This window comes from Tiliqua scincoides, chromosome 2, assembly GCF_035046505.1.
Source record: "Tiliqua scincoides isolate rTilSci1 chromosome 2, rTilSci1.hap2, whole genome shotgun sequence".
NCBI lineage: Eukaryota > Metazoa > Chordata > Lepidosauria > Squamata > Scincidae > Tiliqua > Tiliqua scincoides.
In genome coordinates this window covers 30,333,698-30,354,458 of record NC_089822.1, presented here as the reverse complement: position 1 = coordinate 30,354,458, position 20,761 = coordinate 30,333,698, and the positions used below count along the sequence as shown (strand labels likewise).

The 20,761-nt window shown below is 44.0% G+C and overlaps 1 protein-coding gene across 1 annotated transcript in view; it reads right to left on the bottom strand.

Annotated features, from left to right (window-relative positions):
* TBCA (tubulin folding cofactor A) overlaps positions 1–20,067 on the bottom strand; it is a 41,739-nt gene extending 21,672 nt beyond the window's left edge. Inside the window, exon 1 of the mRNA XM_066615916.1 lies at positions 19,923–20,067. Coding sequence (XP_066472013.1) covers positions 19,923–19,975 — 53 coding nt within the window. The 5' untranslated portion in view covers positions 19,976–20,067. The remainder of the gene's footprint in view (positions 1–19,922) is intronic.
* Positions 20,068–20,761: the final 694 nt, after the last annotated feature.

Sequence of the window (20,761 nt, the reverse complement as noted above, 5' to 3'; positions counted from 1 at the left end):
TGTATCTTCTTTCTTCTGGAGAAAGCGACTGCTGGGCTGGATTGCTCCTGCTGACAGCCCAGTTGAAAGAGAGACAGACAGCAAGCTGCAAACACTGTATTTTTCTTCTACTGCAATAATGCTTAAGAGTTATGTACAAAATGTATATGTTATTCTTCTACAACAAATCCACTTCAGCCTACCATAAGAGAATGACTGAGTAATATGGCCTTGGCAGTTGAATGTTTGGGGACCTCTGTCCTAGAGCAATAGGTACATAGGGTATAGCCTTCTTAATAGTTGCACTTAGGGTATGGAATTGTCTTCCCTGGAGGGCTTGTCTGCCCCCTTTCTCTCCTGCCATTTAAACAACAGAGGAGAACAGTGTGTTCTATTTCAAAAGCACACCAGAACAAACAATGTTTTTCTCCTTCCAGTTTTGTTTAAGAATATACAGTTATTCTATTGTGTATTTTATTTCATTGTAACTCTGATGTAGTTGTTTTTACTGCCAAATGTTGGCCACATGGGGTAGAAAATTCCATGTATGGATGAAAGGGTAGAAAAATTATAATTAAAAATAAATAGCAAACAAGGTAATCTGAATGAGACATGGGGGAGGGAGTACACAAGGCTGAAGCTCATTCATAATCCTCCATATCATAGTTTGGAGGTTCATCTGACTTGAGCTTTAGCATGAACTAAATTCTCTACATGAACTAATTCCCTTTAAAAATGGGGACACCCTTGCATGTTTGATTTTCCATGCAACCCAGATTTGGAAACCATTGCTATTACCTTGTTGTGCTTCTTCTGTATTTTAAGCCAGTCTGGAGATAGAGCACTTTACACCCCTTTCTTGCAACTTAGACTGTTGCTATCATTTACTTGCAAAACATTCTGGCACTTGTAAGCAGGTGCTTTTGAACATCTGGACTGCACCATTCCAATAGGAAACAATTATTTTTGGTTTTGTTTGTTTCAAGCAACCTAAGAGCAAAATGACAAAAAGAGCAAAAGTCCTTTAACAAAGGACTTGCCCAAAGACTATGGAGTTTGGTGCTCTGCACTTTGTCTTGTGATTATCCCATAAACTCTATGCTGCCTGAGATTTCAACCTCAGGCAGGTTAAAAATTAGGGCACAATTTCAACCAGTCATTAAGCTGAAGAGAGTGGTTTCGGTTCTCAACTGGCTGGTCAGTCTGCACTATATCTTGGATACCATACATAAACAATCTCACTGAATGTATTCTTGAAAATGGTGCCTACCACTGCAGTGATCCTAATACAAAGTGACGTCCTATGGAGCAGCACAAAACCTTCATAGTAGAACTGTTGTGCCTGATTTTCACTGCTGGGCAGAGAGAGGGTGATCTGGTGGTGGAGCTCAAGATTACTCCTTTGTCATGGACAGACCCATTACCTGGTGGGATGTAGACCGATAGCAGCACCTAAACCCTCTGTGTGGGGAAGATGGGATAGTTCACCCCTAGAGGCTGATGGATACAGATGATTTATGATTTCCTGAGGGCCTTCGTGAATCTAGGGCCAGCAATTCACCCACTGCTCTGGTTATCCAGAATGGAGAAATGGCTAAGGCAGTGGATCAAATTGATCCCATGTAACCTCGGCCAGGTTGTAGAGTCCAGCTGGCTCCTTGATTTACAAAAGAGCTACAGATAATGAAATGGCTTAGCAGACATCTAGAGCAACAGTGGAGGAAGATGTACAAATAAACCAATCTAACATGGGCTAGAGCACAACTTAGCACCCACTCTGTGGAAGAGATAGCAGCAAAGACAATTTTCTTCTCTGCCACCATCATAAGAACATAAGATCAGGCCATATGCCCATCTAGTCCAGCTTCCTGTATCTCAGAGCGGCCCACTAAATGCCCCAGGGAGCACACCAGATAACAAGAGACCTGCATCCTGGTGCCCTCCCTTGCATCTGGCATTCTGATATAGCCCATTTCTAAAATCAGGAGGCTGCACATACACATCATGGCTTGCAACCCATAATGGATTTTTCCCCCAGAAACTTGTCCAATTCCCTTTTAAAGGCATCCAGGCCAGATGCCATCACCACATCCTGTGGCAAGGAGTTCCACAGACTGAACACACGCTGAGTAAAGAAATTTCTTTTGTCTGTCCTAACCCTCCCAACACTCAATTTTAGTGGATGTCCCCTGGTTCTGGTGTTACGCGAGAGTGTAAAGAGCATCTCTCTATCCACTTTATCCTCCCCATGCATAATTTTGTATGTCTCAATCATGTCCCCCCTCAGGCGTCTCTTTTCTAGTCTGAAGAAGTCCAAATGCCGTAGCCTTTCCTCATAAGGAAGGTGCCCCAGCCCAGTAATCATCTTAGTCGCTCTCTTTGGCACCTTTTCCATTTCCACTATGTCCTGGACACAACACTGCAGGTGTGGCCTTACCATCGATTTGTACAACAGCATTATAATATTAGCAGTTTTGTTCTCAATACCTTTTTTAATGATCCCAAGCACAGAATTGGCCTTCTTCACTGCCACCGCACATTGGGTCGACACTTTCATCAACATGTCCACCACCACCACCACCACCCCAAGATCTCTCTCCTGATCTGTCATTAGCCTATATGTAAAGTTTTGATTTTTTGCCCCAATGTGCATGACTTTACACTTACTTACATTGAAACGCATCTGCCATTTTGCTGCCCATTCTGCCAGTTTGGAGAGATCCTTCTGGAGCTCTTCACAATCACTTCTGGTCTTCACCACTCAGAAAAGTTTGGTGTCGTCTGCAAACTTAGCCACTTCACTGCTCAACTCTGTCTCTAGGTCATTTATGAAGAGGTTGAAAAGCACCGGTCCCAGGACAGATCCTTGGGGCACTCTCTCTTGGAAACACTCTCTGTTTCCTGGTCTTCAACCAGGTCTCAATCCAGGAGAGGACCTGCCCTCGAATTCCCTGACTGTGGAGTCTTTTCAGTAGCCTTTGGTGAGGGACCATGTCAAACGCCTTCTAAAAGTCCAAATATATAATGTCCACGGTTTCTCCCACATTCACATGCTTGTTGACCTTTTCAAAGAATTCTAAAAGGTTTGTGAGGCAAGACTTAACCTTACACAAGCCATGCTGACTCAGCAAGGCCTGTTTGTCTATGTGTTTTGAGATTCTATCTTTGATGAGGCATTCCACCATCTTACCCGGTATAGATGTTAGGCTGACCAGCCTATAGTTCCCCGGGTCCATTCAAGTCTGCAGAACGTTGTCCAGTAGAGCTGTTTCACATCATGCAGGGCTTTTTATACCCAACATCTCAGAAGAATCAGAAAGAGTCTTCTAATGCCCACTGTGGTGCTTTTACAAAGAATTTTGCCGATAAAATTGTTCTGATATACCTCAACTTGTGACGCTGCACTAACAGAGTAAATAGTTGTCTCTCTGACACCTGCCTGTCCAGTTATTGGGATCTTTTCAGCCTATAAAGCCTGCAGATGTGGACAGAATTCTCTGGAACATTAGGCCTGTTTGTTCTCTTGATCCTTGCCCAGCATGCCTATTACAATCAGTCTGACGGCATTGGCTGAATGGGTGGGGAGGGCAATTAGTGCATCTTTTAGGGAGAGGACGTAAGGGAGGATAACTAAAACCTTTAAAGGGAGCAGTAATTTGCCCCCTCTGAACAAGTTCTCCCTAGACTTAATGGTCTTCTTGAGTAACTACTCACCAGTATCCAACTTCCCTTTCTTGGGCAGGGTGAACAAATGAGTGGAGGGGCCTCAGCTCCAGGGAGTTATGAAAGAAACAGATTATCTGGACCCCTTTCAATCAGGTTTCAGGCATAGCTACAGGACAGAAACAGCCTTGGTTGATTATCTGTGCCAAGGCCCTGATGGAGGAGCACATCCCTGTCCTGCTGGACCTCTTAGGGGCTTTCAACACCATCCACCATGGTGACCCTCTGTACTGAACTTGGAGGCACTGTTTTTCAGTGGTTCTGCTCCTTCTTGGAGGCCTGGACCAGATAATGGGACTGGGGGATACCTGTTCAGCATCCTGGTCACTGACTTGTTGGTGTCACAGGAACCCATTCTGCCCTCCATTCTAATATCTACATGAAACCACTGCGGGAGGTCCTCCAGGGATTTGTAGTGGGATGCCACCAGTATGCGGGAGACACTTAGCTCTCCTTTCCACCAGTTTCCAAGGAGGCTGTTGGAGTCCTGGGGGACTGTCTGAAAGCAGTTGTGGACTGGATGAGAACCAAGAGGCTGAAACCCAGGGTAAGACTGAGGTCCACCCAATTCAGAAGGCAGCAATGCCGGTATTAGATACTTAACTTGCTCTGGATGGGATAGCACTCCCTTTGAAAAGAGCAGGTGCACAGTCTGGGAGTCCTCCTAGATTCAAAGCTACCCTTGGATCACCAGGTGACAGCTGTAGTCTGGGAGCCTTTGTTCAGCATCAGCTGGTGCACCAGCTGCAACCATAACCAAGTCCACTGGATCCGGCTACGGTAGTCCATGCCCCTAGTGACATCCCATTTAGGCTACTGTAGCACTGTGTACGACTGCCATTGCAGATGGCCTGGAAGTTGCAATTAGCGCAGAATGCAGTGACCCATGTGGTCATTGGGGCTCAGCAGTTTGATTTTGCCATGCCATTGCTCCGGTGACTGCACGGGCTACCCATTCAACTCCGAGCCCAATTCAAGTTGCTGGTGATTACCTTCAAAGCGCTATACATCATGCGACCAGGATATCTGAAGGACCACCTTCTTCTACATAAACCTGCCCATCCCCTAATATTGTCAGGAAGGGTCCTTCTTAGGCTACTGCTGCCATCTGAGGCTAAGGAGATGGAGGCAAGGTCCAAGGCCTCTTCCATTGTGACACCATATCTGTTGAATGAGCTTCCCAAAAATCTTAGGACAGCCCCCTCACATTTGATAGTTTCTGGAGGAGTTTAAAAACACATATACCTTAACCTTTATGGAAGGATGATGCCCCAGGGCCCCTTTTTGAGTCACTGCTTTTAATCACTGGCTATGAGCCTTTGTTTTAATGCTGCTTTTATAGTTTTACTCCATTAATAATCTGTTCATATGACAGTTTTCCAGTTGGTTTTAAAGTACCTTTTATTGTTTTAAATAACTGTTGTATTTCATATTGTTTTAGCTATTTTCAATTATGATTTATGCTGTAAGTCACTTTGAGCCTTGGAAAGTGGCATTAAAATATTATAAATAAACAAAAAATAGTGCTAACAAATGAATTTGAACACAAATAGCCACCCCCCTTGTAAAACTTTGATTGGCTGGCAATAGACCTAAACCATCACGATGAGCAAGAGTGTTCTTGAGTTTTACCTTGCTTTGTGCTTCTTTCTGAACTCGATGCTTTTGTTTGAAAGCATACAAAGAGTTGCAGAGTTGGGGAGAAAGGGACCCTCATCTCTATCACTGCTATTAGCTGACCGCATAATACAATGAAAACATAGCCTTCCACTTACAAAAAGGCATTATTCACTTCATGGAATATTTAACCATGGTGACTACACTGATCAGTAGATTTATTGAAAATACATACATTCCACCTTTCCTTCTTGATAAGGGGCATTCAAGGTAGCTTACAATGAGCTTTAAAACCATAAAAAGACCCCACCGATAAAACAGTCAAACATTAAACCATAAAAGAAAACATAAACCAATTAATCTCACCCAAGACTATACCAGAGCATGTCAGGTGGCAGTGGAGGCAGCTTGTGGGTGGTTCAGGGAAGACTGGGGCAGGGAGCAGGTTGATCTTGGCTGCAGTCACGCACACCAAGATTCTATCCTCCTTTTCCCAGCCCAACACATCCCCTGACTCCTCAGACTTATATCAGCTAACTAGCTGGTACAGGTTCAAGGAGACTCATTGGTGGTCAAGTGGCTTATGGGGAGGTACGGTAAAAAATATTTGGTCTAGTTGCCCCCCTACCATTAGATGCACCACATGCTCAATTGGCACCACTTCCATGTTGTTGCCAGGTAAAACTTCCAACAGTAGCAAGCACCTATAGGAGAGCCCTTGCTGCTAACCTCAAGGGGTAGGCCATTTCATAAGGCCAGGCCATTTCATAAGTTCTCCAGTTAGCCTGGTCCCTAAGCCATTTAGGGATTTATTTAATTTAAAAAATTTATATCCCACCTTATTCTCTTAAAAAAGAAGATGTTCAAGGCAGTTTACAGCAGTTAGCACACAATAAAATCCAATAAAAACAAATACAATAAAATTGTAGTGCAAGAAAGGGATAATAATAAAAATCAAATTCAAAGAGCAGAAACCAATCACACACACACAACCAGAGGGAGAAAGTTTGGGAAAACAGGTCTTTAGTCCTTATTAGAAGGACAACAGGAAAGGGGCCATGCTTCTATTGGGAGGGTGTTTCAGAGTGTGGCACCACCACAGGGAAGACCCTCTCCTCATTAGTGCCAATGTTGCTTTGCATAGCAGTGACACACAAAGGAGGGTCCTTCCAGAAGACCTCAGGGGACAAGTCCATCTCATACAGTAGCTGTTCCCAAAGTCCTTGGGAAGGCAGTTCCACAGACTTGGAAAGGCAGTAAGTCTTTGCAGGGGCTGGGGGAAGGCAACAATGTGATCACCAGGATCATGCCACTGCAATGGACAAAAGGGGGAGTTTATTTACCTAAGTGAGCACTGGTCTCTAGAGGGGAGAGTGCGGGAGACCTGAGGATGCATATGCAGGGCTACCTAAACCTCTAAAAAGCTAAAAATTGCATTTGGAAACCACTTCCAGTTTGCTATTATAAAACTGGAAGTGGTTTCCAATCACATTTTCAGTTTTTTAAGAGGTTTGGGGAGCCCTGTGGAGGTGTCTGTCAGGCTCTCTGCACCTCCCCTTCCCCCTCCCCCCCAAGGCTGGTGCTCACTTAGGTAAATTAAAAAACCCTTCTGTCTCCAGCAGCACGATCCTGGGGAACGTGTCACTGCCATCCCCCATCCTTTTATCTTTATCTTTCAAGCCCTTTATGACTTGGGATCAGGGTACATGAAGAACCATTTTCTTCTATATGAGCCAGCTCATACCAAAGTCATCTGAGAGGGCACTCCTTCAGGTGTCAACAGAAGCCAGGTGGGCAGCAACGAGGGGTAGGACCTTCTTTGGAGCACTGCCAATGTTACAGAACTCTCTCCCAATTGAGCTATGCCTTTCTGACAGCCCTCCAGTGGAGGACAAAATCTTTGGGAGGGTGGCCTTCCCACTTTCACTGAATACTGTTTGATCTCCTTAAGGTTTTGTTCTAAAGCAGAGGTGCCCAAACCACGGCCCTGGGGCCACTTACGGCCCTCGAGGCCTCTCAATGCGGCCCTCAGGGAGCCCCCAGTCTCCAATGAGCCTCTGGCTCTCTGGAGCTTTGTTGGAGCCCGCACAGGCCCAACGCAACTGCTCTCAGAGTGAGGGCGACTGTTTGACCTCTCACGTTAGCTGTGGGATGAGGGCTCCCACCACTGCTTGTTGTTTGATGTTGTGATGCAGCAGCGGCAGCAAAGGAAAGGTCAGCCTTGCTTTGTGCAAGGTCTTTTATAGTCCTTGAGCTATTGCAAGACCTTCATTCATTCATATAAGTTCATCTTTAATATATTCATTTATGTGAACTTATGTAAATTTATTCAAATTTTAAATGTAAATTAATTCTCCCCCCCCCGGCCCCCGACACAGAGTCAGAGAGACAATGTGGCCCTCCTGCCAAAAACTTTGCACACCCCTGTTCTAAAGCATCTAGTTCTGGTGGTTATGTTGATAATTTTTTAGATGTTGCTGCTGCTTTTTATATACATCTATGTCTTAATATTGTAAGTTGGCCTTTGGTTTTTAATTTTATTGTATTTTAATGAAGGTTGTAAGCAGCCCTGGGTGTTCCATTAATGTGGGGGCAGCGGTATCTTTAAAATAAATAATGAAGTTGTAGAAACCAGCATACAGATAATTTCCACATATCAAGATCTAGATTAGCCCTTAGAACAGCATGAATAGCGGGAAGAGTTCTCCCATTAGATAGTAGTTGTGCAGAAAATTGAACTTTCCTACAAGATCTTTGTTTTAAATGGCTAAAAAGAATTGGAGGTAGAGAGGGTACAAAAAGCAACAAAGACTCACCACTTAAACTTCCATATCCATTTCATGGCATTGAGGGAGAAGACAGAACTATAAAGTGGTCAGGATATTCAACCTAAATGCATAGTTGGAAGCACGCTCCCCCCATGGGCAGAAGGAGAGGTCTGCTCACACTAGGGTTCCTCACACAAGAACCTCTTTGCATGAATGGAATGTTCCTTCCATTCATGGATAGAACGTCCATTCCTATAGGAAGCTCCTAATTGAAAAAGAGCCAATCAGGACACTACTCTTGAGTAGTTTTATCAAACAGTCGCTCTCACCTTAATACATAATCTATTTTAAATAACTAATACAAGTCAATCTAGTCATCAGTAGATGAACATTTAGATTATGTTTACAGAATACAGTGCACACTTGGAGCCTTTGTTCTGCCACCTTTAAGGACTTACAACAGCCATAAACGCATTCAGAAGTGACCTGACTTTACAAAATATTTCAGTACTTTGATTAAGCCACTTTATTAACTCTGCTTTCACAGTGTAATTTAGTCAGCCATCTCAAAGTCAAAGGCTGTGATCCAGAACTTCATATGCACAACAAGGCTGCCACTGCCAACTATGGCAGATGGAGCTGCATCAGTTCACTCCCCTTTCACAGCTGGCAACTGGGAAATCCTTCTTGTGTACACTGGACTACAGAGATGGCTCATGTAACCAACTGGGCAGTAAGAGTGCCAGTGTACCTCCAATAAACAGAAATGTCTCAAGTCCAGGAATGCCCTTTCTTAAAGACACACACACACAGGTTTTTTGAGATCATCAATGTGAGAAAATGGCTCAAAAAGTTCTGTTTGGTTTTACATTATTCTCTAAATTTAAATCATCATACAACTGAAAGACATCAAGTTATAAAACGTATGTGATTTGAGTTTATTATGGAATAAACACTAATATGAGTCTAAACAAGTTTTCCGGATCACATGACAATGTTCTGTCTATCCTAACTTAACTTCCCCAAGAAACAGCCCACAACAAAACACTCAAGGAATGAGACAGTTAACAAAAGTTACGGCAATGGATTTTGGACCCCACAAAAGATTAAACACAACAGTCAGTGCTGTATCCCTCACAGCATTTATTCAAGAGTATTTCCACTGGTTTCAACAGGGGGTCAGTATTATTAATTATTATTATTAACAGTATTTATATACCGCTTTTCAACTAAAAGTTCAAAGCGGTTTACAGAGAAAAATCAAATAACTAAATGGCTCCCTGTCCCAAAAGGGCTCACAATCTAAAAAGATGCAAATGAATACCAGCAGACAGCCACTAGAACAGACAGTGCTGGGGTGAGGTGGGCCAGTTACTCTCACCCTGCTAAAAAAAAAGTAAAGTATCAGTGCTGGGCCCATCAACATGATGTTGGGACATCAACATTTCTATTTTGTATTTCTTTAACAAAATAATTTTCTTTTCACTTAACCTAACTGAAGTCTTATCCTGCAATACCAATACAACAGACTATTTTGTACTGCTACTTTGCAGAAATTTCAGGCAACAAACAGAACTACATTTTATTATCCACCATCACAATCACAACAGATAAAAACTCACATAAGTACAACCTAACTTAAAAATACAACATTAAATCAGTCCTACATGGCACACAAACTGCTTGCATAAAAATTGCTGTTGTAAAGAGAAGATACCTCATTGTCAGACAAAATCAGAACTCCCTAGAGAGAAAGAAAACAATTGCTTTAGGAACCCAAAGCAATTAATTGATTGGAGGGGTTGATAGGTAATCAATTTGTAGCTTGAATGAAGTACAGAAAAATTTAGACTCAGAGAAACACTTGCATTCAATTGTCAGCTTGATCGTTCAAGTACTTCAAAATTTGTAATTTAGATAATAAAAATAGTCAATCATTAAAATCCAGCAGTGCATAAAAATCTATTTAATTCATAAAATATAAACATCATTCAATACTGAATTCATCAATATCTATCTTTGCAAATCCAATTTAAGAGCCTTCCAGTTAGCTGAATATTGGGCTTTTTAGATGAAGAAAGCAGAATCTTGTAGGTTAAATAGAGGCATGAGATGGGAGAGAGGAGAGTTGTGAAGGAGAAGAGTCTGGTCTAAATGAAGTTTTGTTGTCATATCTGCAGGACTAACACACACTACTTTCAACATCATCAGTCTTAGCAAAATTGTATGAATTCTTTGACAGTGCTGACAGCAGCAAAACTGTTGCTGGAAGAGCTACCAAGTCAGAATGTACTTTACTTTCCAAGAATCTCCTAATACAGACACTGCAAATAGCCAAATACAGTTGGATACTGGTACATATGAGGACAAAACATGGCAATGTGCAGTCTACAAGTCAAATTCGGATCCAAGATGACCACCAGCTGGCCTACCACTTCTTTGCAGAAATTCTACAAGAGTAGTATCTGCAATTACTTGTCACAAATGAATTGCCTTTAACAATGAATGTACTTGCTTAACGGAATGTGCAGGCAATCAGCCTGCACGCTAGAGGGAGACTAACCAAAAATTAGCAGGAAGCAGGAACTGCTGTGCTTCCAGTTAGCATTAAGATAGTCTCCTCTCTGCCACATGCAGACTAGTCGCCTGCACATCACATTCTTCAGTTAAGCAAGAATGTTCTTTCTTAAGCAAGAAATACCTGTGCTTCAAGTGCTACTAACGATAAACAAATGTAATGGGCAGGGGGCACCTGCAATTTATATAGGGCCGTTTCCACATTGGGAGGGGGGGGAGAACAGAGGCAGTTTACATAGGTAGACTATTTATGACCCTTTTTCAAAAGGGGTTTTTGCAAGCACAGGCATCCTAGTCATGGATATGGGGGAATGATTGTGCTGCTCTGACTTACACTGACTTCAGGCGCATCTAGTACCCAACCACTGTCCCAACACATACTAGGTGCTAATTCAAAGACCTTCTTTATCTGGTTAATATCCTAGGAGAATAATTCTCAAACTAACATACAATTAGATGCAGTAATGCAAATTCCAAGACAGTCATCCAATCCCCTTTCTTGTCCTACTGTGTCTCACACTCTTCACAGTTTGATGGTTATAACAACTCCAGTAGTAGGCTAGTGCATGATGGCTGGATCCCAAAGGCTCTCCTCTATGGAGAACTCGTGTAAGGAAAGCGCCCTACAGGTAGACCACAGCTGCAATACAAGGACATCTGCAAGAGGGATCTGAAGGCCTTAGGAGTGGACCTCAACAAGTGGGAAACCCTGGCCTCTGAGCAGCCCGCTTGGAGGCAGGCTGTGCAGCATGGCCTTTCCCAGTTTGAAGAGACACTTGGCCAACAGACTGAGGCAAAGAGTCAAAGAAGGAAGGCCCATAGCCAGGGAGACAGACTGCACTTGCTCCCAGTGTGGAAGGGATTTTCACACCTGAATTGGCCTTTTCAGCCTCACTAGACGCTGTGCCAGAACCACCATTCAGAGCACGATACCATAGTCTTTCGAGACTGAAGGTTGCCAACAACAAAGTAGGCTAGTACTGAATTTTATACCAAGGCCAAACCAAGCTGTTGTGGAGTACTACACATTGGTGTAGTATTTTCTGCAACAAGCACCAACAACATCAGTTTACAGTATTAAATTAGCAGTGAGCACCATTTATTCTAGCTTTCGAGAATATAACAGATTTCAATTAAGAAATTAACAGGTTATTTGATGCTTGGAATTGTGGTTGCTTATAAAACACTAGCAATGTGTCACTGCTACAGGCAAAAGAACAAACTTGGGAAGATTCCACAGTTTTGGAAAGGTGGTTTCTAAAGGGCCTGCCTTACTAAAAAAATCAATACACTTCTCCCATAGGTTCATGATGTAAAATTCTATAATCAAGGCTTGTAGATTTGTAATTATGGTATGTCAGCTACATTTAAACAAGAGTGTTAAAAGATTGTTAAAGTTAAACTAACACAATTGCAATGTGAATTGTCTTAGTCTCATTCTAATCTACTGGTGTCACTTCCATTTAATCAGAGGGAAACTATGGGCAAATGTCAGTGCTATTTTCACATGCCCCTAACATACTGTGTCCACAGCAGTTTATAGGCCAGTACAATTTTGAAATGAGTATAAAAGATATACTTAAGAAAATTCATTTGTTCTCTTCCATATTGGAGTTTAGATTTACTGACTAGAGTAGTTCAAATAGATTAAACAGCCTTTATGTTACTCAAGCAAAAAATATTAACATTGTAATTACTTTAGCAGCATAGATGGCATCTTTTAAGACAGACTAGCTATTAGACTTATCCAGGCAATCAGTAAATATATGATCCAATTGCATTTTAGCCCCTACATAATTGTTTCCATCAGTGCCCGTCCAGAGACAACAGTGCAATAACCGGTGGGTGCATAATAAGTGGGTGCAGTATAGGCTTGCTGCAGGACAAATAGCTCTACTGCAGTTTGCCCTTCACAAAATATAAAATAAAATAGAAGCATCTGTATTCTGCAACACTGTGAAGGGCAGGAGGGAAGCCTACCCAGGGCTGAATGTTAAATATAAGTTCTTTTAAAAACTGAAAAGGTTCATGAAATACTAAACTATGCTAGACCTATAGCCCATCACCACTGTTTTTATTTTGGTAAGAATAAACAGTGTCCTTTCTAAAAGAGCATGACAAAAGTGCACCCAACCTCAAATTTTAAGCACATAATAAAAAAAGAGACAGAAAATGGCACAGACATTGGTCACCAGTGAGAGTGGTGGCGGCAGAGGAGTCTCATGCAACTCATCATTTATTTGGCAAACTATATCCAATAGCGCACAAAATATTTGCATATTCAAATCTTGCATCAGAAAGTCATGGCAACATAGGGTATCACTGCTACATGGGTGGGGGCTTTCCACATGCGCTGCCTCTGACGCATCTTCGGCATCACCTGGCAGGACAAAGTTCCAAACAACACAGTCCTGGAACGAGCTGGAATCCCTAGTATGTATGCACTGCTGAAACAGAGACATCTGCGTTGGCTTGGTCATGTCATGAGAATGGATGGATGGATGTCATGAGAATGGATGGATGGATGTCATGAGAATGGTCTACCTTACCAGGGGGTCACTGTGCCTCCCCAGAGGGTCTGAGGAGCCTGCAACCCCCTCTGCAGACTTCCCGGCAGCTTCAAAATCTTGAAAAAAGAGGGGCAAACCCACTTCTAGTTTTCATCCTGAAAAAGGAAGTGGGCTTTCCCCCCCTTTTTTCAAGGTTCTGAAGCTGCTGGGAAGGCTGCAAAGGGGGTTGCAGACTCCCCAAACCCTCAGAAGAGCCATAGCGACCCCCGTGTAAGTGAAAAAACTCCCTCCCTGCCCCGCATCAGTGCAATCATAGCAATCATGTTGCTGCCCTCCCCTGCCACACAAAGACTTATAGGGTTCCCAAAGTTCAAACAGGACTTTGGGAACCACTGTGATAAACAGTTTTGAAATCCCGCCTCAAAAATTAAGGTGGAACAAAACAATAAAGATGCATAGAAAAAGCAATCCAAGCAATGAGAACTTAAGGTATTTCCCACCATCAGCTTTCCCTAACTACTGTATACAGGCAGCTGTCACACAAGGTCTACCTTCCTGGAAAAGGGTGTGTATATCAAAAATGCCTAAAATAAAGTAGATTTTCCCACGAGAAACAATGGGATTGGTATGGGTTAGGGGAGGTGGCTTGCTGTGCCACCCTTGAGGCAGAATTCTCATGCTCATGCTGAACATGCTGTTCAGTTGCAGTCCTCCCCCCTGTACAAGTTCAGCAGGAACGGCACAGTTCATTGCTTAGCAGCCACTGAGAGAAGATCTTCGAAATTCAAAAGTGTGCATTAGAACCAATGGTTCTTTTGTCTTCAGAACCAATAAGAATTCAGTTATCCTGCTGATTGACACACTCAGCTGGGAGAAGCTAAGTAGCCAAGAGAGAATGTGAATAGCTGCTTCTAAGCTGAAAAAGAAATGCTTTGCAAATGAGCGTGTGGAGCACTCCATTAGGGCTGGGGCAGTCTTCCTAGAGACTCAGTCTTAGCAGGTGAGATAGGGCCAGAAGGTGGAGACAGGCAGCAAAGCGGGACTCGCTCATATAAAAAAGAACAGTACATAATCACTATGAGGCCATCATGTGGAATGTTACTTGAACCCCAACAGTCAGGTTTCACTTGCTTCTTACTGCAGTGGCAAAGATAGCAGCCCATTAAGTATTAGGTACATTAGAGTCTTTACTTGCGTCACAGGCTAGCTCTGGACAGGAGACGAAGCAGGTTGGGAAAGTGTCTACTTGACTAAGGAGCTATTGGCAAGAGACATAATGTAGGTGGGCCTAGACTTGGGGGGGGGGAATTCCAAAGAAGTTCAGGAGATGAGAACTTGGAAACAAAAAAGGAGAGTGGAGTGAATGTAATTTTCTTGCAGAGTCCTTAAGAGGTGCCAAACCTGGATGAACCTGGGCACATGGAAGTGTGGGAAGCTTAACAGAGCTATTAATTTGCAAGCATGCTATTTCAAAAACTTGCAAATTAAGACCATGTAAATTAAGAGCTACCAGTAGTGCTTTTACAAGCCACAGGCTAATCTGACACCTGCAATCCTCCAATAGCTGCTAATTTTGATGGACAGCACAACTTTCATCAAAACCAGTAACAGTATCTCCAAACCGCCAAGATAATAGATGTCTTTCCTTTGAGTTACTCTGTTACTTTCTCCAGCACCTATACCAGGGGTCAGGGAACTTTTTTACCTCTTACCCCCCAAAAAATTTATAAACGCAGACGTTACCCCCTTGATTTGCATACAACAGAATCCCCCATACAGAGGTGTAGCTGCCCCAGTATAGGTAGCCAGTAGCCAAGTGATGCCTCAGTATAGGTAGTCAGTAGCCAGATGACCCCCCAGTATAGGTAGTCAGTAGCCAGATGACCCCCCAGTATAGGTAGTTAGTAGCCCGGTGATCCCCCAGTATAGGTAGTCAGTAGCCAGATGACCCCCCAGTATAGGTAGTTAGTAGCCCGGTGATCCCCCCAGTATAGGTAGTCAGTAGCCAGATGACCCCCCAGTATAGGTAGTTAGTAGCCCGGTGATCCCCCCAGTATAGGTAGCCCAACGATGCCCCCAATAAAAATAAATAAACAATACTCACCTTACCTCGATCCCACGTCGGTCGGCGCGGCTTTTCTTCTTCCTCCCGCTCTGTCCGCTCGGCGGGAGACACTGACGGCCCGGCGCTGTGTGATGACATCATCACTACAGCGCCGGGCAGCTCCAGTCTCCCGCACAGAGCGGAGAGAGCGGGCGGCTGCGATACACGCAGGCTGTGGATACAGCCTGAGTGTATCGCCTGCTCCCTTCCGCTCACCGCATCTGAAGGTGAGCGGAAGGGAGCAGGGCAGCAGGCGGTGTGCACACAGCGCACCAGCCCGCTGCCGGCCCCCTGGAGCGGGTGGAGAGCGGGTGCGCTGACTCCCTCCGCTACCTCCTCATTACCCCCAGATTTTCACTTTTACCCCATTTGGGGTAATTTACCCCTGTTCCCCGACCACTGACCTATACTAATCTGGAAGTGCAACTAAGCAGGAAGTGCCTTAGAAAAGCAGAATAGAAAAACCTGGCAAATCCTCACACACTGCACCCCCAAACCTCAACCTATATTCAGCACTCAGAGTGCTCTGACTACTGGGAACTTTAGCAAATGGCTTGTCAACTAACAGCCCAATCCTGAGCTGTGCGTGTACTCTCACAAACATCCCAAAAGGCATGTTTGCAGGACTTAGCACCGGCCCAGCACCAGAGCTAGCCTAGCGCAAGTTAGCACTGGGCCAGCACCAGCGGAAGACCAGTGGACCACAGAACAGTGAAGAGGTGAGTGGGGACATGTGGGAAGGTGGGGGTGTTCTGGGGGGAGGGATGGCAGGTGAGACAAGTGGAGCTCTGCTCTACTGGATCCTCAGCCCCGTGTTGGGCCACACAGCATGACATGGAACTCTGATTCTGCGGCAGCTCCAGAGCTGCAGCAGAATTTAGTAGCCCCATTGCAGGGCTACTTCCTTTACTCAGGGGAAGGTGACCAAAATCCCCTTCTCCTGAGGAGGCAGTGGCAGCTGCCCAGGGTGCTTTGGATGCTGCAGCAGATATTTTCGCCGCTGCGGCAGCCCCACACTCCAGGCAGCTCAGAATTGGGCTCTACGGCTGCAATACTACACACACTTATCTGGGAATAAGTCTCACTGAACTCAACAGAGCAGTGTTTCTTGACGTTTCTCCCCCACTGTACCACTTGGCATCACCCACCTATTGGAAGTACCAGTGGAAGTAAATGGCAATTATGTCATCACCAGTTACTTCCAAATTGGGAAGCTAGACGCAATGTGACAAACACTGGTAAGAGGCTCAGGGCAGACCAAAGGGTTTTTTCGAGCATCAAAAAGCACACACTGGAGCTCTGCTGAGCCAAGCCTCCTATCAGTGCTTGTTGCGTTGCTGGTCTCACTGCTAGGTGGCAGGGGTCTGGGGGTCCGACGAGTATCATCGGACACTACCTCAAGTACCACTGGTTATGAAACACTGCAATAGAGCGTATTTCTTAAGAGATATGGAAGTATAACAAAACATAAGTACTGGTTAAATAAAAGCCTAGCATGTAGTTGTCCAATTGGCTTCTCCTAAGGTCTTTTCTGTTTTACAGAGGGCATCTACTTTTTGTCCCAAAGTACAGTAGTTTCCGTTTATTTAAATTCTCTGAAAAATACTCAGTAAAATATGTGCTAAACAGAATGATTTTTGTAAATTTTGTTAAACTATGAAATAATTGTTTTTTAAATGGTTGCTAGATTTTAATATTATAAGTTTTGCATTAGAAACACAAGAACAAATAAATACTCAAAACACTAGAACTGCAAGCCTATGCAGACTTATCTAAAAGTAAGCTGCATGACTAATATATTGCTGAATTCAATCTCTGTCCTGTCACACAACATTTTTAGTTTAGTATTGAGCAGATAACTTCACCTCTCAATTTCTCAGCTGGTAAAAAGATCATTACTAACTGCTCACATTAGCTTTGTGAAAGCCATACAGTGTCATAGGAAGGTTTACGTTTTCAGAATGTCACCAGCAAAGACGAAAACAGAGAAATGACAATTTAGAGGTTTATGACCAGGACTGACCAAGCCATGGAAACTGCATTGTATGAACAATGCTCTTCAAAGTTAAGTGGGTCCCTTCACCAACCTACTGACAGTGGAAAGTTGATGATCCTCACCATATCCATCACAACACGCAGAGGATCATACCATTCTACGTATGGTATGTAGTATGTATAGATACCAACATGAAGATTATTTATTGTAATGCCCATAACAACTGGAAAAAAGTACACACATCAGCAATAATTAAGAACTAGGATTAAAAGCATCAAATGATGCCTTGCACAGCCTAGACTCCCTTCCATCATGCAGGGTTTCTGTATAATCACTTCCAAAAATAGTTCTGGGCAGCAATAACTTGTCTGTAGAATACACATGTTCACTCCTTGGATGATATTATTATTATTACTATTTTGCCACTTTTCAATGAGTTCACAAGATAATATAGGTTAAAGTCATTGGCCTGAAAATCTATGAACATTATACGGTAATTATTATTGCTTCTCTCCACAAAGTGGAGCATTTGCAAAGCAGTGGACAAAAGACTAAAATAAAATTTGTTAACACAATATAAAAACAAAGATACAAAAAATACAGCTGTAAAAATAAATCCCAAAAGTCAAGTGCCTGTCTAAACAATAAAGGTTTTATTTTACTTTAAACAGCATAAACAAAGGGCAATATAGACTTTCAAGGGAAAGAAGCTGCATAATCCAGAGGCCAACATCAAAGATTACCTGTCCTGCATCACCACCAATTGTACTTTCAACAGTGGTAAGACATGGCGCAACCACCCTGATGGAGATTTCAATAAGGGAGGAGGGGTCTTTAAGGTACTCTAGTCCCAGCTAGAGTTATTATAATTATTACCTGAGCAGGCCATAAAATCTTCAGAAAGAATCCAATTGGAAACCCAAAAGTCTGAACATTTCATGAGCAAGAGTTCAACCACTACATATGTTTCCATTGTAATCACATCAACATTCCCAAACTGAACAGCCCTGCAAATAATAGTGCACAAAACTAATAGCTTATTTAAGTAAGTTTCCTACAGAGCTGTTCCACTGCTTCCCAGTACTCACTGCTCAGGACTAAGGACCCAATCCTATCTAATTTTCCAGTGCCGAGGCAGCCATGCCAATGGGTGATGCACTGCATCCTGCAGTCACAGAGGCCTCCTCAATGTAAGGGAACATTTGTTCCTTTACCTCAGGGCTGCATTGCAGTCACATCAATGCTGGAAAGTTGAATAGAACTGGGCCCTAAAGCAGATGAAAAATTTGTTTTTCCTTAACATATTTTAACTACCTTTACTCACACATTAGGACAGCCATTTTCAACCACTGTGCCATGAAACACTGGTGTGCCACGAATGGTCCCCAAGTGTGCCGCGGGAATTTGGGAGGGGGTCATTTATCAATAGGACCATTAGGGGATATGAGCCCCCACTGACAGCATAGTGTGCCTTGTCAATTGTCAAAAAGCTGATGGTGTGCCTTGACCATTTTAGTGTTTTGCCAGTGTGCCACGAGCTGTAAAAGATTGAAAATCACTGCATTAGGATATAAACCATGAGCCAGATCATACATCTCATGTTCATCACTTAGTAGCATCTCATGTTTATTACATTATGACTGTTTCACATATGTGTTATCTCTTGAGGCTGCAATCATCTAGGGAAAGAATTAGAAAAAGTAGACACAGTTGCACATCAATCAGCCTTTGTGTGCAGAGTGTTCCAATCCATTTGTGGGTGAAGAATCAGGAACTCAGTTACTGCTTGTTATTAAATCAGTGGAAAAACAGAAACAGCATTTCTATTTTCATAATTGCACTATGCTATTTAACCCTGACCAACCCATTTCTGCCCAGCCCACAGGTATACACGTTTGATCCTTGTTGTGTTTATGCAACATTGGGCAGAAATGGCATTAAGTATACACACTAAGGTGACTAGAACCCTCTGGCTCTAAATGCACAATCACCACTTTGAAAGAAATATGCATTGAAGGCAGAGCATCCATCGCACACGGTGTGCCTCAATGGGACTTAATGGGACCGTGGACACGGTGTGTGCCACAGATGGTCTGCAGGTGTGCCACAGGACTTTGGGGGAAGGATCATTTGTTAGTAGGGTCATTGGGGGATGTGAGCCCCCCACCAACAGCATGGTGTGCCTTGTCAACTGTCAAACAACTGCTGGTGTGCCTTGACAATTTCAGTGCCTCGTCAGTGTGCCGTGAGATGAAAAAGGTTGAAAAGCCACTGGATTATAGGCTCCCACTAGGTCTGTGGAGAGCAGGGTTCAAGACCCCTTCACTTCTGGGGCTCACTCCACGACCCACCCACCAACCACCACCTCTCAGCCCAGCCACCCACCACCTCTCAGCCCAGCCCACCTCACAGGGCTGTTGTGCAGATAGTGGACCATTCACACAACCCTGAGTGAGCCTGTAGGGCGAGAAGGGGAATGAACGCGCCCTGCACTAGGAGAGGAGGAGACAGGGGGCCTCCAGGGGCTGCCTCCTCTTCCAGCCACAGCACGGGCACACCCACCACCTCCGCCCTCCTCGCATGAGGCCTCCCCTCCCTCCACGCCACCCGCAGCTCCCTCGCGCAGCCCACCCCAGCCCAGCACCCACCGCTTGACGACGCCCGTCTTGATCTTGATCTGCCTGACGCGCGGGTCCGCCATGGCGCGCGCCTCGGAGGCCTGGGGAGCGGAAGGACAGGCAAAGCGGACGAGAAGGCGCCCACTGACGCCAGACACTCACCCGCCACACAGAGGCCACTGCACATGCGCGAACCCCGAGCGTCTTACTCCGAACGCAGACCCCGCCCACCCCGGGTTGTACCATTGTGGAAGGGAGGGGTGCAGGGAAGCGCGGTGAGAGCTGCACGTTCTGCCCCCCCCTCCCCGCCAGTTTCTGTCGTCCACAGAGAAGGGCTGCTGAAGCCCTGTGTTAGGCTGGGTATTTACTCGTGAGTTAGTATATAGCAAGTGTGATACTCTATGAGTTAGCATACAGTATATAGTTAGTATTTACTCTATGAGTTAGTATACAGTACATAGAGTTAGTATGTACATAGCACAGTGTTTCTCAAACTGCAGGTTGGAACCCACTGGGTGGGTCACAATCCAATTTTAGGTGGGACTCCATTCATTTCAATATTTTATTTTTAATTTATTAGACTTGATGCTACCCTGGTATGTGACTGCACTGGGAGAAATGTTACAGATCTGTACATTTAGCAGGCTACTATGTATATTCTTTTAACAATGACAGTCTTAATGCGACTTAACCCTGGGCAGGATTGCAGCCTATTGTTAAAAATTTTCCTGCTCGATGATGTCGCTTCTGGTCATGACATCACTTCTGGCAGGTCCTGACAGATTTGGATTCTAAAAAGTGGGTCCCAGTGCTAAACCACTTTAGCACTGTGTGAGAACCACTGACACAGTACATAGAGTTAGTATGTA